At 42.6% G+C, this 15,458-nt stretch overlaps 1 protein-coding gene across 1 annotated transcript; it reads left to right on the forward strand.

Moving 5' to 3' along the window:
• Positions 1–11,450: 11,450 nt before the first annotated feature.
• On the forward strand, positions 11,451–12,954 carry LOC148804502 (protein BRANCHLESS TRICHOME-like). The gene has a single exon (XM_088896171.1). It carries the CDS (start codon positions 11,743–11,745, stop codon positions 12,733–12,735), a length of 993 nt encoding a protein of 330 aa, XP_088752297.1. The 5' UTR covers positions 11,451–11,742; the 3' UTR covers positions 12,736–12,954.
• The last annotated feature ends 2,504 nt before the right edge of the window (positions 12,955–15,458 follow it).

Below are 15,458 nucleotides of genomic sequence, written 5' to 3' on the forward strand. Positions count from 1 at the left end.
TTGAGATTTTAAACCTCTTAATGTTTTTTGCAGGTTGTCTAAGAGCAAAGTTTTTGGCTGTATATATAGAGAGAGGCGGACAAGAACCTGTTGCTGTTTGGGGAAGCCAAGCGTAAATTCCAACAAATGCATTGAGATTCATGGACGAGGTGGAGGAGGAGATAGAGGAAAGGAGTTACAGCTTGGAGGAACTTTGGCAAATGTTAGTGGAGAATGGAGATGTCCAGGCTGAAGTTGAAAATCAAGAATCCTCTTCACTGGTTCTGTGGTTGACCATCAACACCCTCAAGAAACTCAAAAAGGGCCGGGTGTGTATCAGCGAAACCAGTCATTCTCTCTCCCACTTTGGACTTCTCCGAGTTGGAGAAGATAAGAAGCCGCTGTTCAATTGATTGACCGATCTCACTGATGCGTTTTAACACGCGGGACAGAAAAGCTCGTGTTTAAGTGGTTCAGTGGTTCTCCCTGACCCTGAGTGGGAGTACACCTCGATCCCATCCCATTTATAGGAGCCAAATGTCAGCCTAATGGGATATTTTCTTTTTCCGATCATCTGATTTGGAGATTATTTGTAGATATGGATGGTTATGGCATCTTCGTCCATCCCGTGCATTGGGTTCGGGGGGATCAAAAATCGATTGGTTTTCTAAAGCCAGGACCAGGTCACCGGTTTTGGCCAATTTTTTACACATTATGGTTTTGGGGGTATGACTGAACCAGCCAGGGGCCTGGGTTGCGATTAAACCGGCCAGTCCACATTAAATGGTACAAACATATTCTACTTTTTGAATAGGATTTCATTGTTCTTGATGTGTTTTAATGGTTTTTTTTTTTGGTAATAGGATTTCAGTGTTTAATGGTTGTTAACATATCCAAACCATACTAAACCTAGCGAGAAAACGCGGATTTGAAAATGTACGGTGTGCGTCTAGGAAGTATGACAGCTACCACCAACTAACAAACCGAGAAACCGGCCAAGCTGAGAAGTCTATATTTACTTTGGTTTTTAGGTCATCTCAATCAGTTTCGGGTGGTGAGAATATGAACCTGAGGATGTCGGTTCAGTTGTATATAATTTATCCAATCAAACCGAACTGACCCATGTACAACCCTACCATAGAATAGATTTGTTCATAGGTTTTGGGTTTGAATTTACACCGTTTTGGACTTAGTTAAGGATTGGGTCCATTAGAATTTGCCAAATAAGGGCATCCGATGGCGCATCTTCATCCTCCTTTCCCCGAAAACCAATAAAAAAGAAAAGAAAAAAAAAAGACACTAGTATGGAGAATAGACATGTTCATGGGCCAGGTTTTCTAACCAAGCCCACTAGAATTTTGGAAAAAACAAGCCCCATCCTGGCCCATGAAAAATCTAAAGGAGAAATAATAAAAAAAATGAACTAGAGCAATTTGGGTATCCTTGACACTAAGTCAACAACAAGGATGATGGTGATTGATATGCTACCAAGGTTCAAAGTATTAATACATACATACACAAAAATTGTATAGCATGTTTGGAAGGACCGATGTTGACAGATACAAAATGTTCTAGCTGTCAAGTTTTGAACATGAAGATGTCTAGAAAGAGCATTAACTATTGAATATAGCCACATATCCTAAATCCCAATTGATGTGGCGTAATCTGGCTGTTCCCTGATGAAGACGATCTGGTTGCCAGCAACGACGGGGACTGCGTAACCTACGAGAGATGAATCAGAGATCCCGGGGTGGCTTACCCGGTAGGGACACTCTGATGGTTAAGTTAGCACGCAGTAGAGAGCTTGAAGATGATATCAGAGAATTAGAGAGCTAGAGAACAAAGATTATAGACATATCAAAAACATACCTTCGCCCCTGGGGGGTGAAGTCTTTATATACTAGGGTCCTTGTGGGTTGGTGGAGCAGTTCCTGGATCCTCGCTGTGATAGGATCCGTTTGTGTGTTAGGTGGGTAAAATGCCACCAACCGATAAGATTGCCTGCTCTCGTTTGAACCGGGGAGTGGGTGAGCTAATATAGCCGTTACAAGGTACGATCCCGTAAGACGCGGAACACGGTGGTGAGATCCTCGGGGTTGCCATGTGGTGGTCGGTCTGAATGGGAGGTGAACTGCCTGTAAGGTACCGGGCTGCCTGGTGGCGAGCTAACTGGTGGCAAGCTGCCTGAGCTTGTGTTCTTCAGATCTGACTTGATATGAATGCCGAAGTGCCTTGGGACCGAGGTGGTCCTGGTGTGACCTTGCGAGGTAGTCTTGAGCGAGGTGGTCCATCTGTCCGGGTTTGATCTGTAGTGGACTTGATATCGTTATCCTGGTTGCGATCCGATACCGGGGTGACTTCAGTTCGGGGGTATCAGGGTACCCGAGGTTGCTTTGTAGCAAACTGATTTGTCACTTGTGTCGAGTTACGTCCACGTGCCGATCTAATCATGTTGAGTTGTCACTTATGCCGAGTCACGTCCATGCATCTCCCTGTTACGGGGTCGGGCCAAATTTCCCTTCATCAATTGCCCCCCACTCCCCGAGCTAGGGGTCTTGACTTGGTGCGGGGAGTTCATGATGTGACAAGTGGATTTGGCTCGAATTCTAGACCGCTCTGCCAAATAGGTCGTGTGCGGTTCATGCGCGGACGTCATGCGATCTATAGATTCTGTGGACGCCAAAAAACACGCTAAACTGTTTTTGACCTCGAGGGTCATGCAGCCCGTTTTCTTAGGAGCCATTAGATTTCTTAGATCTCGACCGTTGCTTCTCTGGTACAGTGGCTATAAATAGGGGGTCCCGAGACTCATTTTTCTCGCCACAAATTCACAAGTCTGTTCTGAGGTCGCGTCGGGATCCTCCAGCTCGCTTTTCTCTTTGTTTTCCGAGGTCAACCTTCTTTTCGGTGAGTCTGTGTTTCCCTGTTCTTCCTTTGTTCTTTAATCATGTCCAGTTCTAGTATAGACAGACTTTTAGGTAGTTCTAGCGAGGCTGAGGGTGCCGTGGAGCAATCCACGGCCCCTGGTGGGGAGGTCAGCTCGCCGCAGTGTGATTTCCCTCTTCAGCCTTTAGTGGAATCTTCTGCTCCCGAAGTTGAGCCATCTCGGCTCGGGGAGACTGAGGTTCAGGAAGAGGTCTGTCCCCTAGGACGGAGGCCCCATCTTATTCTCGGGCTCGGGATCCAAATGACTTCGGTCCTTCCACCCTAACTTTCGATAGGTTAATGTATCTTGTAGCTCGCTATCGTCTTCCCGATAGTTTGGTTTTTAGCCTTCCCCTAGGTCAATACCCTTGGGCTCATGATCACCATGTGCTTGCTGTTTTTGAGGAGCAGCTCACTGCCGGGCTGCGCTTCCCTCTCCACCCCTTCATTGTAGAAATAATCAAGTTCTTCAACATCACTATCGACCAACTTCATCCGAACTCGATTCGGAATATAGTTGGTACGATCTCACTTTTCCACGAGTACAACCGTCCCCTATCCTTAGACATTTTTAGCTTGATCTGTGCCATTAAGAGGAACTCGGCTTGTCTGCATGGGAACGTCAGATAGAGCTACTACATTTCTCCTCGGCCCAGGTTCAAGATCCTGTTTGGCTGTCCGAACAAGGTTCCCTCCTGGAAAAGGAGGTATTTCATTATCCGTAATTCTGAAGGGTGGTCTTTTCCAACCCACTGGAGGGTAGCTATCAAGGATCCTGGGGTGAGCTTGGATGCAACAACTAGGGCAGTCATCAACTCGTGGAGAGACCTCGGCCTCAAGATGAAGGATTTCTTGGCTGAGGAGAAGCTTGTGCGAGCTGGTCTGAGCCCTCCTGGTAGGTTTTCACCTTGGTTCTTTTTAATTCACGGCTAACCTTTTGTTTTTTGCAGTTACCATGCTGGAGGTCGATGCCAGGAACCTTTTCAACAGCATGCAGAAGGGGAAGAAGAGGAAGGCGAAGAAGCCTCGTCGGGAGGCCAGCCCTTCGATCCCTGCCCCGTCCAAGGTCCACATCGCGGAGCTGATCTCCGCTGAGCTCCCCCAGGAGGAGGTCCGCCCTCTCCCTCCCGTGGTAGATCTGGATGAAGAAGAGGGAAGTGCTTGTCAGCAGGAACCAAAGAGCACCTCAACGCCTGAGCCAGAAGCTGCTCAGCCTCCTGAGCCGGCGAGCACTTCCAGACCCCGAAACGAGCCTCCGGAAAGGAGTATCCTGACTCACCAGTTTGGGATTCGCAGGAGCGAGGAGGCCATCTTCTCCGAGGAGGTCGCGGACCGGGCCGAGATGCCTACGGCTCGGCTTGGGGGTCGGGCTGCTAGCCTCTGCATGGTGGTAGGTGCTTTTACCTTATACTTTTGTTTCATTGTGAACTTTTTAAAATGTTCTTACCTCGGTTTTTCCTTGCCAGGTGAATTCCTCCATTCACACGTTGATGTGTCAGTCGCAAATTCGTTTGAGGGAGTTTCAGGGAACCAAGAAGGAGGCACAGAAACTGCATCGTGAACTTGATAAAGCTCGGGGCGAGGTGCTTCGGGCCAAGAAGGTAGCTCAAAGTTAGAAGGAGCTAATTCTGGCTTTAACTAGGGAGAAGGAGAAACAACAGGAGCGGATCTTCGCGTTGACCGAGGAGAAGTAGAAACAACAGGAGCAGATCTCCATGTTGACCGAGGAGAACTCGGCGCTGATCGAGGAGATGATGAGGCTTCGACGAGAAGTTGAAGATCTCAAAGCGATGGTTCAAGAGTGAACTTGGATCTTCGAGAACGTTGTTGAAGAGGCACGAAGCTAGGCTGTCGAACACTTCAAGCAATCTTCGGAGTTCCACGATCTCCAAGTTGAGTATGGTTCGAGCTCCTACCACTCCGACTTCAAATTGTGCAAATACATGATGAGAAAGAAGTTCCCCGACCTCGATCTCAAAGTCGTCTCCGCATCTAACTTTACTCCCGAGGATGCAAGGGCAGCAAATGTAGAGCCCAGCTCGTCGGAGGAAGGAAGTAATGACGAGGTCTAGGAGGAGTGCCCCTCGAACCAGGAGAACGTGGAAGATCACATGGAGACCGATCCAGCTGACAGTCAGTCATGATCTTTGAGCTTTTCTTTTCTTTTCTTGTATTGAATGTACACCCCGAAGCCGTCGAGCTCAGGTTAGAACAAAATCTATGTTCCTGCATCTTTTTGTGAATGAAATACCAATTTGTGAGTAATCCTTCGTGTAAAAGGTATTCTAAGTATAGATAGCTTTCGATCTAGGCAACAAATGTATAGATTACCCGAATTGTCGAGCTACCGAGCTGGAAGATAAGTAAGGATAATCGTAATAGAAAATTTTCTAGGTGTTTGTTACCCCGAACTGTTTGCGAAGGCTTAGTAGGGGTAATTCTATGTAACGTACGCCGAGGTGAGCGACATCGCGAGGCATATACCCGTCCTGTCCGCGCACAGGCTACTTATTTGGATGTCGGTTGTCCCTTACGGGTCCGACCTACTCTTATGTGCCGCGGTGGGCTAGATATCGTAGGGCTTATGCTCGAGCTGTCTATGCCTCATGTATTCGAAGCAACTTGCCTATGCCAGCGAGGCATTTGGGTCTCATGTGATGCCGAGGTCTCCGCCAGTTCGATACTTTAGCCCTTAGGCTCTAGGAGCGACTTGTAGTCCACTCTCTTTGACTTTGCCCATGCCGAAGAGGCGACTGGGTCTTAAGTAGTATTGTAGCCCTTTAGGCTTTGGGAGCGACTCGTAGTCCACTCCTGAACTTTGCCCATGCCGAAGAGGCGACTAGGTCTTGAGTAGTATTGTAGCCCTTAGGCTTTGGTAACGACTCGTAGTCCACTCCTGAACTTTGCCCATGCCGAAGAGGCGACTGGGTCATGTGCAGTGTTGTGGCCCTTAGGCTTTGGGAGCGACTCATAGTCCACTCCTGAACATTGTCCATGCCGAAGAGGTCACTAGGTCTTATGAAGTGCCGAGCTGCCTGTGAGGTACTGGGCTGACCAGGTGCCGAGCTGCCTGTGAGGTGCCGGGCTGACCAGGTGCCGAGCTGCCTGTGAGGTGCCGGGCTGACTAGGTGTCGAGCTGCTTGTGAGGTGCTGGGCTGACCAGGTGCCGAGCTGCCTATGAGGTGTCGGGCTGACCAGGTGCCGAGCTGCACCTAGTTGTCATGAGGTGCCATGTGTCGCGAGTTGGAAGTAACTTGGCGAAGGGAGTAGATTTCTCCTTTTGGCCTGAAATTCGATGAGCTCGTAAGTGCTGATTCCATTCCTTAGGCTCTGGGAGCGACTCGCGGTCCACTCCTGGATCTTGCCCATGCCGAAGAGGCGACTGGGTCTTAGGCGGTGCCGAGGTCTCCGCCAGTTCAGTGCTTTTTCCATTAGGCGCTAGGAGTGACTTGTAGTCCACTCTCCTTGATCTTGCCCATGCCGAAGAGGTGGCTGGGTCTTAGGTGGTGAGGAAGTCTTTTATCAGTTCGCCAGTTCGCGCCTGGGCCAGGCTGCCAGACCGCGCGCAGGCAGACGGGAACTGAGGTTGCCCCCCGGAGACGTTCACTTCGTTGTGTTGTCTGTCGTTGCTGGAGGAAGCCATGGATTTGATTTTGAGCTTGAGATTTTGGAAATGGAAACAAGGGCTTTTAGTAGCGATTTCCCACAGACGGCGCCAAATGATGTGGTGTAATCCGGCTGCTCCTTGATGAAGACTATCTAGCTACCAGCAATTACGAGGACTGCGTAACCTGCGAGAGATGGATCAGAGATCCCGGGGTGGCTTACCCGGTAGGGACACTCCGTGGTTAAGTTAGCACGCAGTAGAGAGCTCAAAGATGATATCAAAGAATTAGAGAGCTAGAGAGAAAAGATTACACACATATAAAAAACATACCTTCGCCCCTGGGGGGTGAAGTCTTTATATACTGGGGTCCTCGTGGGTTGGTAGAGCAGTTCCTGGATCCTCGCTGTGATGGGATTCGTTTGCGTGTTAGGTGGGTAAAATGCCACCAACCGGTAAGATTTCCTGCTTCCGTCTGAACCGGGGAGTGGGTGAGCTAATTAAGCCGTTACAAGGTACGATCCCGTAAGACGCGTAACACGGTGGTGAGATCCTCGTGGTTGCCATGCGGTGGTCGGTCTGAATGGGAGGCGAGTTGCCTGTAAGGTACCGGGTTGCCTGGTGGCGAGCTAACTTGTGGCAAGCTGCCTGAGCTCGTGTTCTTCAGATCTGACTTGATATGAATGCCGAAGTGCCTTGGGACCGAGGTGGTCCTGGTGTGACCTTGCGCCGAGGTATACTCGTCCCGAGGTAGTCTTGACCGAGGTGGTCCATCTGTCTGGGTTCGATCTGTAGCGGACTTGATATCGTTATCCTGGTTGCGATCCAATACCGGGGTGACTTCAGTTCGGGGGTATCAGGGTATCCGAGGTTGCTTTGTAGTGAACTGATCTGTCACTTGTGTCAAGTCACGTCCACGTGCCGATCTAATCATGTTGAATTGTCACTTATGCCGAGTCACGTCCACATGTCTCCCTGTTACGAGGTCGGGCCAAATTTCCCTTCATCACCAATAAATAGTGTATTGGTGATCCTAAGAACCTATATGTATTGCACAATACAATGTAATACATATATATATATATATATATATATATATATATATATATATATATATATATATATATATATATATATATATATATATTGATGAGATGAGCCTGAGAGCCTATACGTTGTATCCTACCAATCTATCGAGAAAAACTCAAGATTGTAAGTCACTTTGTGTTATAAAGGTTTCCACAGACTTTCAATTTTAGATATAAATAGCTTTGTTGTAGGTCCATATGTACTAAATAGTATTGATGTGTACAGGCCGATGCATATATACTAATACACAACAAAACTGAGATACATGGGAATTCAGCTATGTGCTATATCCCTACCTTCATGAACACATACATACTTAGCTTATATTGGATAATACCTATACGTTAAACCTTGGAAAGATTTAGTTCTAGTCAAATTTAACTAATGATCACCCTTACATATAATATTATAAAGGACTTAAGGACCTAAACAATGATATAAACTAATATGAATGGATAGTGTCACAAATCCAAATTATCTAGTGATGTAGTTCAAATATGACAGAAGATAATGGAACAAAATTGTTCAAAGAAATAGAAAAAGGAAGAATAAAATTGGATGGAACTTTGTTATTATGAGATGGCTTATAATATGAGGCAATAAGGTTGGGGACTCACTAATCTAAAGGAGTTGGGGACTCACTCACCCAAAGAAAAGGACTCTCTCAATTCTCAAAGAAATCTTTAAGCTTCTTAAAACAAAAAGAACTTGATGCCCTAGCTTTAGATTACAAGGCTTTAAATGAAAAACTAGTTATTTGGACTTTAAATGTAAAACTACATGTTAGAACATTTAATAAAATTGGTCGCTAGAAACCTATTAACAAACTAGTTGTTAAAAGTCTAATAACAAACCAGATTTTAGAAACCCATCAACCAAAATGGCTGTTGAAAGCCCATTAGTGAGTTCAAATTTAGGCCCACTTGTCTTCTCCTTCTAAAATGATATGGTGTTTTTCTGGACATGAATTGCATCAATCTCCCCCTCTTGAAAAGAATTCATCCTTGAGTTTTAACAACTTTAAAAAGAATGATTTACCATTATGTTTTTGCTAGATTTTTTTTTGTTACTAATCCTTTGATAGGCAATTGATGATGTAAACCTCCAATATGATCAGAACTCCATCATGTCTCCTAGCTCTTGAGACATGCCTGTTATACTTCAAGTAACCCAATTCTTCATCTAACAACAATTTTTTAAACATTGAGAAAATGGCTACCAATAGAGGTCCTCGTACATTTGTCTGAAAAAGATGTAGTCAAAGTCTCCTATTTGATGAATGTTATCTCCATTGCTTTAAAATCAATTATAAATGATAGAAGATTCCTTATAAGTAATAGACTCTTCATCAAACTTAGGAGGGCTATCCCAATCAACATTGTCTCCATCACTTTGAAATTGATCGTGAATGATAGATGTTTCATAAGCCATAAACTCTTTATCGAACTTTATAGGGCTATCCTAGTCAACATTATCTCTATTACTTTGAAATTGATCACGGACAACGGAAGATTTTTCATAAGTAATAGGATCCTCATCAAAATTTGAAGGACTATCCCAATTAATGTACTTTTTTCATTTGATATTATTAATGAAAAATGCAACATAAGATTATTATTGCAATCTTTCAAGGCTTGTTCCAAAGACAAGGTTGGAACAATATAGTTGTTCGTAGGAACTTGTTTGGGAAACTTTCATAAAATCTTCTTAATCATGCATTGAAGGTTTTTGTAGCCATTCTTGAACTCATTGATATTTTCACAAAGATGGGCATTTTGAATTGGAGCCTTGTGTTGATTCTTACTTAGCATGATATCTCATTTCTTTGACCGTTTTTTTTTTTTGCTTACTTTCTATACAAAATTTCAATTGATAAATCATTTATGGAATTAAAAAATAGACTCAAAGATCTTTCCAATGATATATGGCATGGCCCAATTTGATGAAGATTTCACTACCAAAATTGGGATGCCACTTGACCTATTTTCTTTGGAACTACAATACTATTTAATATGAGGAAAGAGAATAGAGCAATTATGTTACAAGCTCAAACTCAACCCGCTTTGATACCAATTGATGTAGCTCAAATACAATGAAAGATAATGAAATAAGTTTGTTCAAAGAAATAATAAAAAAGAATGAAATTAGATGGAATTTCACTTATATGAGATGGCTTACAATATAAGTCAACAAAGTTGGGGACTCATCCGGCCAAATTAGATGATTCTCTAAGCTTTTGAAGCTTTAGGCTTCTTAAAACAAAGAGAAGAACTTGATGCCCTAACTTGAGATTACAAGGTTTTATATAGAAAATAAAAACTAGATGTTGAAGCATTAAATGAAAAACTAGATGTTAGAGCATTTAATAAAACTAGCTGTTAGAAGCCCACTAACAAACTAACTATTAAAAGTCCACTAACAAATTAGCTGTTAGAAATCCACCCACCAATCAAAATGGTTGTTGGAATCCCATTATTGAGTTTAAATGTAGGCCCACTTGTCTTCTCCTTTTAAAATGATATGGTCATTCTTGGGGCATGAACTTAAATTGCATATCTAGTAAGTAGGGGACCCTTTGTTCCAAAAAAGTGCTTATTTCATGGTGACAGATTCCTTTCTATTGAAAGGAGTGGAGTGCTTTTGAACTACAAACTAACTAGTGTAGCTTGTAAGATTTCTACCCTATAGGGGTGTATTGATCTTGTTGGATTGCTTTGCTTTGGATTTCTATAGCTCACAAGAATCATGTAGTCTTTAACGGTTTAAGCTATAGAGATTTTAAAACTCTTCACAGTTTTGTGACTCATGGATCAAATCATGTTTAGGACTTTCAAAGTTTAGGGTTAAAATTTAGATGTAGGGGTGCAAGTCGGGTGGGTTGGATTGCATTTATGGTCAATCCAACCCAACCCTAAAATTTGGGCTTAAGGCTCGAGCCCAGACCGAGCTTGAGGTGAAGCCCAAACTTCCCAACCTGAGCCCAACCCAAATTGTAATTTAATGCATTCGGGCTTGGGCTGGGCTCGGGTTGGTCAATGAACCTGCTCTAAAATTATACATGTATGTATGCATTTATACAAATATGTATGTATATATGTAAATATGTATGTATATAAATAAATATGTATACAAATTTATGTACATACAAATATGTAAGTATGCATGTAAAAATTTACATATATACATATATATGCATGAATGTGTATGATTGAACTAAGCTCGGGCCAGGTTTTGATTTCCTAAGGGTTAGACTTAGGTCCAGTCCAAAAAATAAAAAATCGAATTCTTAGACCCCAAACCCAACTCGAGAACAAAAATTTCAAGCCCAGCCCATATAAAATTTCACGTTGGGTCGATTTGAATTCGGGCTAGGCCCACCCAAGTTACACTCGTAATTGGATGTAGTGCGATAATCCCACCAAGAAATCACTAATCTAATTTAACATGGTGCCATGCGAACAAATCAAAGGCTTTGATTCGATTATTTCAGCCCATGTTCACACATTATGCGTTACAACGTTCTCCAGCGTGCCAACTACCAAGCCCATCTGTCTTTACAACAAAGTGAACCAAGCTCACCTTACAAAGCGACAATTCATTGACCGGATCTATCTAGTGACATTTATTCTATCGTTTAGATTTGGATTCTTATTTTTAGAAGGGATAAAATGCAAAATAAATGTCAATTCGTTTTTTTTTTTTTTTTTTTAATTTTTTACCAACACGAAGTCACGAACACGGAAGCGATACATCCTATAAAAAATCGTTTTTTTATTAGTCTTTTTTTTTTTTATAGCAGGTTATTTTATTTTTTTCAGTCACGAGTCACGAATGACGATGTTTAACCCGTATGATTAGCAACGCTTACAAATTAGAATGAGGAGGCATGGAGTGGACGAATCCCAGAGTCAGAGATGGAATGAGTGAAGCGAAACACTTCAGAATTGAACCTCGACGAATGACGGTGCGAGTTGATTAAGGTGCATGTGATTCCACCCCTCGTCCCCTTTACGATTTATCGAAGCAAAATCAAATGGTTGGAGAGATGGGCCAACCCCATTTGCTTTCTTGAGAGATAAAGCTCAGAGAAGAATAAAAAAGCATCAAATTGTAAGGAGAGAAAGTGAAGAAGAAGCCTGGACGAGATGATGGCGACGATAGAAAGCCCACTAGATCTCAGAGACCAAAATTCCACCACCTTCCCAAGCTGGAAGCTTTATGAAAACCCATTTTATTATTCTGATCAGCAACATCAATATCAGCATCACCACCACCTCCAACATCAACATCAACAACATCATCATCCTCATCATCGTCGTCTCCTTCTCCCTCTCTCTGCTCGTAAGATCGCCGCTTCACTTTGGGATCTCAGATTCTTCAGACCTGTTATGGATACTGAGCTCGACATCGTTCGGGCCCAGATTGCGGAATTGAGAGCAGAGCTTCAATTGGAACGCAAGATTCGCAAGAAGGTCGAATCCGACAACAAAAAACTAGCCAAAGAGCTCTCCGAGGAAAGAAAAGGAAGAGAAGCCATGGAACGTGTTTGCCAAGAACTCGTGGAGCAGATTGCATCGCATAAGGAAGAGATCCGTCGATTGAAGCGAGAAATGGAGGAGGAGAGGAAGATGCTGAGGATGGCTGAGGTGCTGCGAGAAGAAAGGGTTCAGATGAAGCTAACTGAAGCGAAGATTCTTTTCGAGGAAAAGTTGTTAGAGTTGGAATTCTCGAAAGGGTCTCAAATTGGGACACCAACAACCAACGTGGAACCAAAGAACCGGGAGAAGAAGAAGGCCTTGGCAATTACTTCCACTGTCACTGCTGCTACTGCTACTACTACTACTAGTGCTAAGGAGTCCACAACCATGGTCATGGGAATACCTGGGAATTCGAATAGCATTGAATATAACGATCTTGTTCGTTCCACGGCAAATCAGCAGAGAAAAGCATCATCAGAAGCAGAAAACCCCCACATAAAGAGAGGGATCAAAGGGTTTGTGGAGTTCCCGAAAGTGATTCGCGCAATTGGCTCTAGAGGGAGGCATCTGGGTTCGAAGCTAGAGTGCCAGAAAGCTCAACTTCGACTTCTACTGAAACAGAAGAGCCCCATCGGAACCAATAATCTCATTGTGGGCTGAACCGGTTTACTGTTTCACTTCTCTTTCTCTACGTCTGTCTGTGCATTCTCCTTGTTCCTTGTGTGATAAATAATTTTCTGATTTTTGATTTTTTTTTATCGTTACAACGATTTACGTATTAATTCAAATGGGTCTTCATTCGAAACTATATATCAACGAATTGAAAGAAGAGAGAAAAAGCAAATTCAAGCTTGTAAGTATCCAAAGTTTAATTTCTAAGTTATGGTTCTCTGATGAAATTGGAGATGAGTACATAGTCTGTAAATCATGAATCGTGTTTGCTTTTGATCTGTCTTGAAAATTACCAAAGAAACCAACTGTTTTGAGACGTCACAAGGCTGAAAATGAATTTTGGATTAGGTTTGTCCTTTGTTTGGTTTATGTGATTGATATGGCAAGGAGGAAAGATGCATGAACCCACTCAACCAAGGACCCCCTCTGGCAGGGATTGACATTGAGAAGTAGGGACAAGAGAGAGATCTTTGTGTACAAGAAAAAAAGAAAAGAAAAACTGTTGGTTTTTGTACAGTGACTGAGAAAGTGAGAAGTGAGCAGGAGGTCTCTTCTCAGAACTCAAAGGGCTTTATGGAAACCCTTTTATCTTTCCTTAAAATCTGTTGGTGTTAAGAAAAGACTAGAGGAGGCCTCTGTTGTACCAATCTTAATGGCACAGTCACCTGATATTGCTAAATTGTATTGGTCTATTGGACGAGCACCAGAACCAGCATATGGGTTGTTGTTGGTAAGAAAACCAAAAGATGAGTGGGTGGTATAATCAAATTCACTGACAATGGTCTCACCGTTTCATTCATGTGGAATTTTTATCACTGATTGGATTGATCTGGGGTATTATAATTAAGAATGAGGAAAAGAAAGGGAAAAAAGTCTGAGTTCTGAAGAGTTATCTCTTGCTACAGAACTCAATAATTCTAGAGACAATACGGATGAATGTCTCAGAACATCCCCGCCCAGGCACCCAGTGTCAAGTGTCAGAAGTGACAAGTAAGGGCCGGCCATGCAGCATGTTGCAAATAAAACTTTTTGGTACATTGGGAATTCCGACTTTTCTCAAACTAGCTGTTTACTTTTGTACTAAGGCTTTCATTTGTATTTAATAACACAAATGCATGGAGTGCAAATTATTAATGAAAAAAAATTGCAAAATTGCATTCACTTTTGCTTCGGGGGCTTTATTTTCCATTTGCATTGCCAAACTTCTGCACCATTGCAAATGAAATTGCATTATCAGTCACTATTCATGACTGTGTATGAGAGAGAGAGAGAGAGAGAGGATCGGTTAAACAAGGCAGCGTAACTAGGTTGCAATTGGCATGTATTGCAGGTCCGCCACCAGGACTTGGCCTGGGGTAAATCAATATAAATCAAATTCCTTTAATTTATTAATAATGATCTACTCATCCCCAAATTTTGAGGTTTTTCGGACATCAATTGCTTGGAGACCGCTTGGTTGATGCTAATTTGATCATTCATTATTAATTCTAGTGATTATCAGTCACCAAGCAAGAAAGCAAGTATAATTTGGAGTAGTTTTACTTTAATTTCCTTTGGTAACCCAAAAAAGTTAAGTAAGGATTAATTTGGCTCATTAGAATAATAAATAATCGATGCTCTTGTTGTTGAAAAAGCTCTAAGCTTTGATACCAGTTAAAAATTTACAAGGGAGCAGGGCAATGATACGTTATCAATGCTCCTAATAATTAATTAATAAGCTCTCTTCCCTGAGTAGTAAAAAAAAGTAAATCAAAGTGAAAACCTAAATTAATTAAACAATAATAATTATATATAATAGACCTGACCTGCTATGTCAAATTCAACAAATAAAAGAAAAGTTACTCCTTAAAAAGGGTTCTTCAGCTGTACACACCCTGGCATGTTGGCCGGTGGACAAAGATACATATAGCTAGTCTTTCTTTCTGTATATGTATATGGGGCACCACCAATGGATTAGATTATGGATGTCATGTCACGCCATGAGAGCAAATGCAGTTGTAGTTGTGCCCCTTGACAACATATTCTCGAATTCTCCGTCGGTGAGTCTCACTAGCCTTTTAACTTGTAGTAGTCTCGTGTACCTTAACCAAGAATTTCGACTTATTTGAACGTTCATCGACAAGGAAGGGCACCTAAGAGGTGAGTGGGGTCATCGCTTGTGGGCGTGGGCGGCAACATTAATCAATTTCTGACCCATTCATTCTTTTATGAGTAACGGGCAGTTAGACCTGTTCATGGGCCGGATTTCAAATCTGATTTTGTACTGTATTTGATAAAAGCAAAGCTTAAACCCGGCCCATAAACGGATCTAATAATGAGTAATGGCAAACTAACTATTAGTTCATACTAGGGTTAACCCCCAACTTTTTCAAATCCCTCTTATTAATTTGTTTTAGCCAAATGTGGAAGCGCAACGTACAAGACCCCAGAAAGTTATCATGGGGCCTTGTGGTAATATGAATTATGAATCTACCCACAGATGTAACTCAAGCAGAATAGGTCAAATGCAAGCAAAAGGTAATATGAATTATGAATCTACCCACAGATCATATATCATGCATGCGCAGTGCAGCTTAATTTAAATTGAAATCCTGTCACCCATGGATCTATTGAGAGGGCGTATGTACTCAGTCATACCATATATATCTAAATGTACAATGTATTTTTTCAAACGCATTCCATGTACTATTGATTCATCTAAAGCATGGGAA

Source organism: Nelumbo nucifera, chromosome 1, assembly GCF_055504915.1.
Source record: "Nelumbo nucifera cultivar China Antique chromosome 1, China Antique-T2T, whole genome shotgun sequence".
In the NCBI taxonomy this organism is placed as follows: domain Eukaryota; kingdom Viridiplantae; phylum Streptophyta; class Magnoliopsida; order Proteales; family Nelumbonaceae; genus Nelumbo; species Nelumbo nucifera.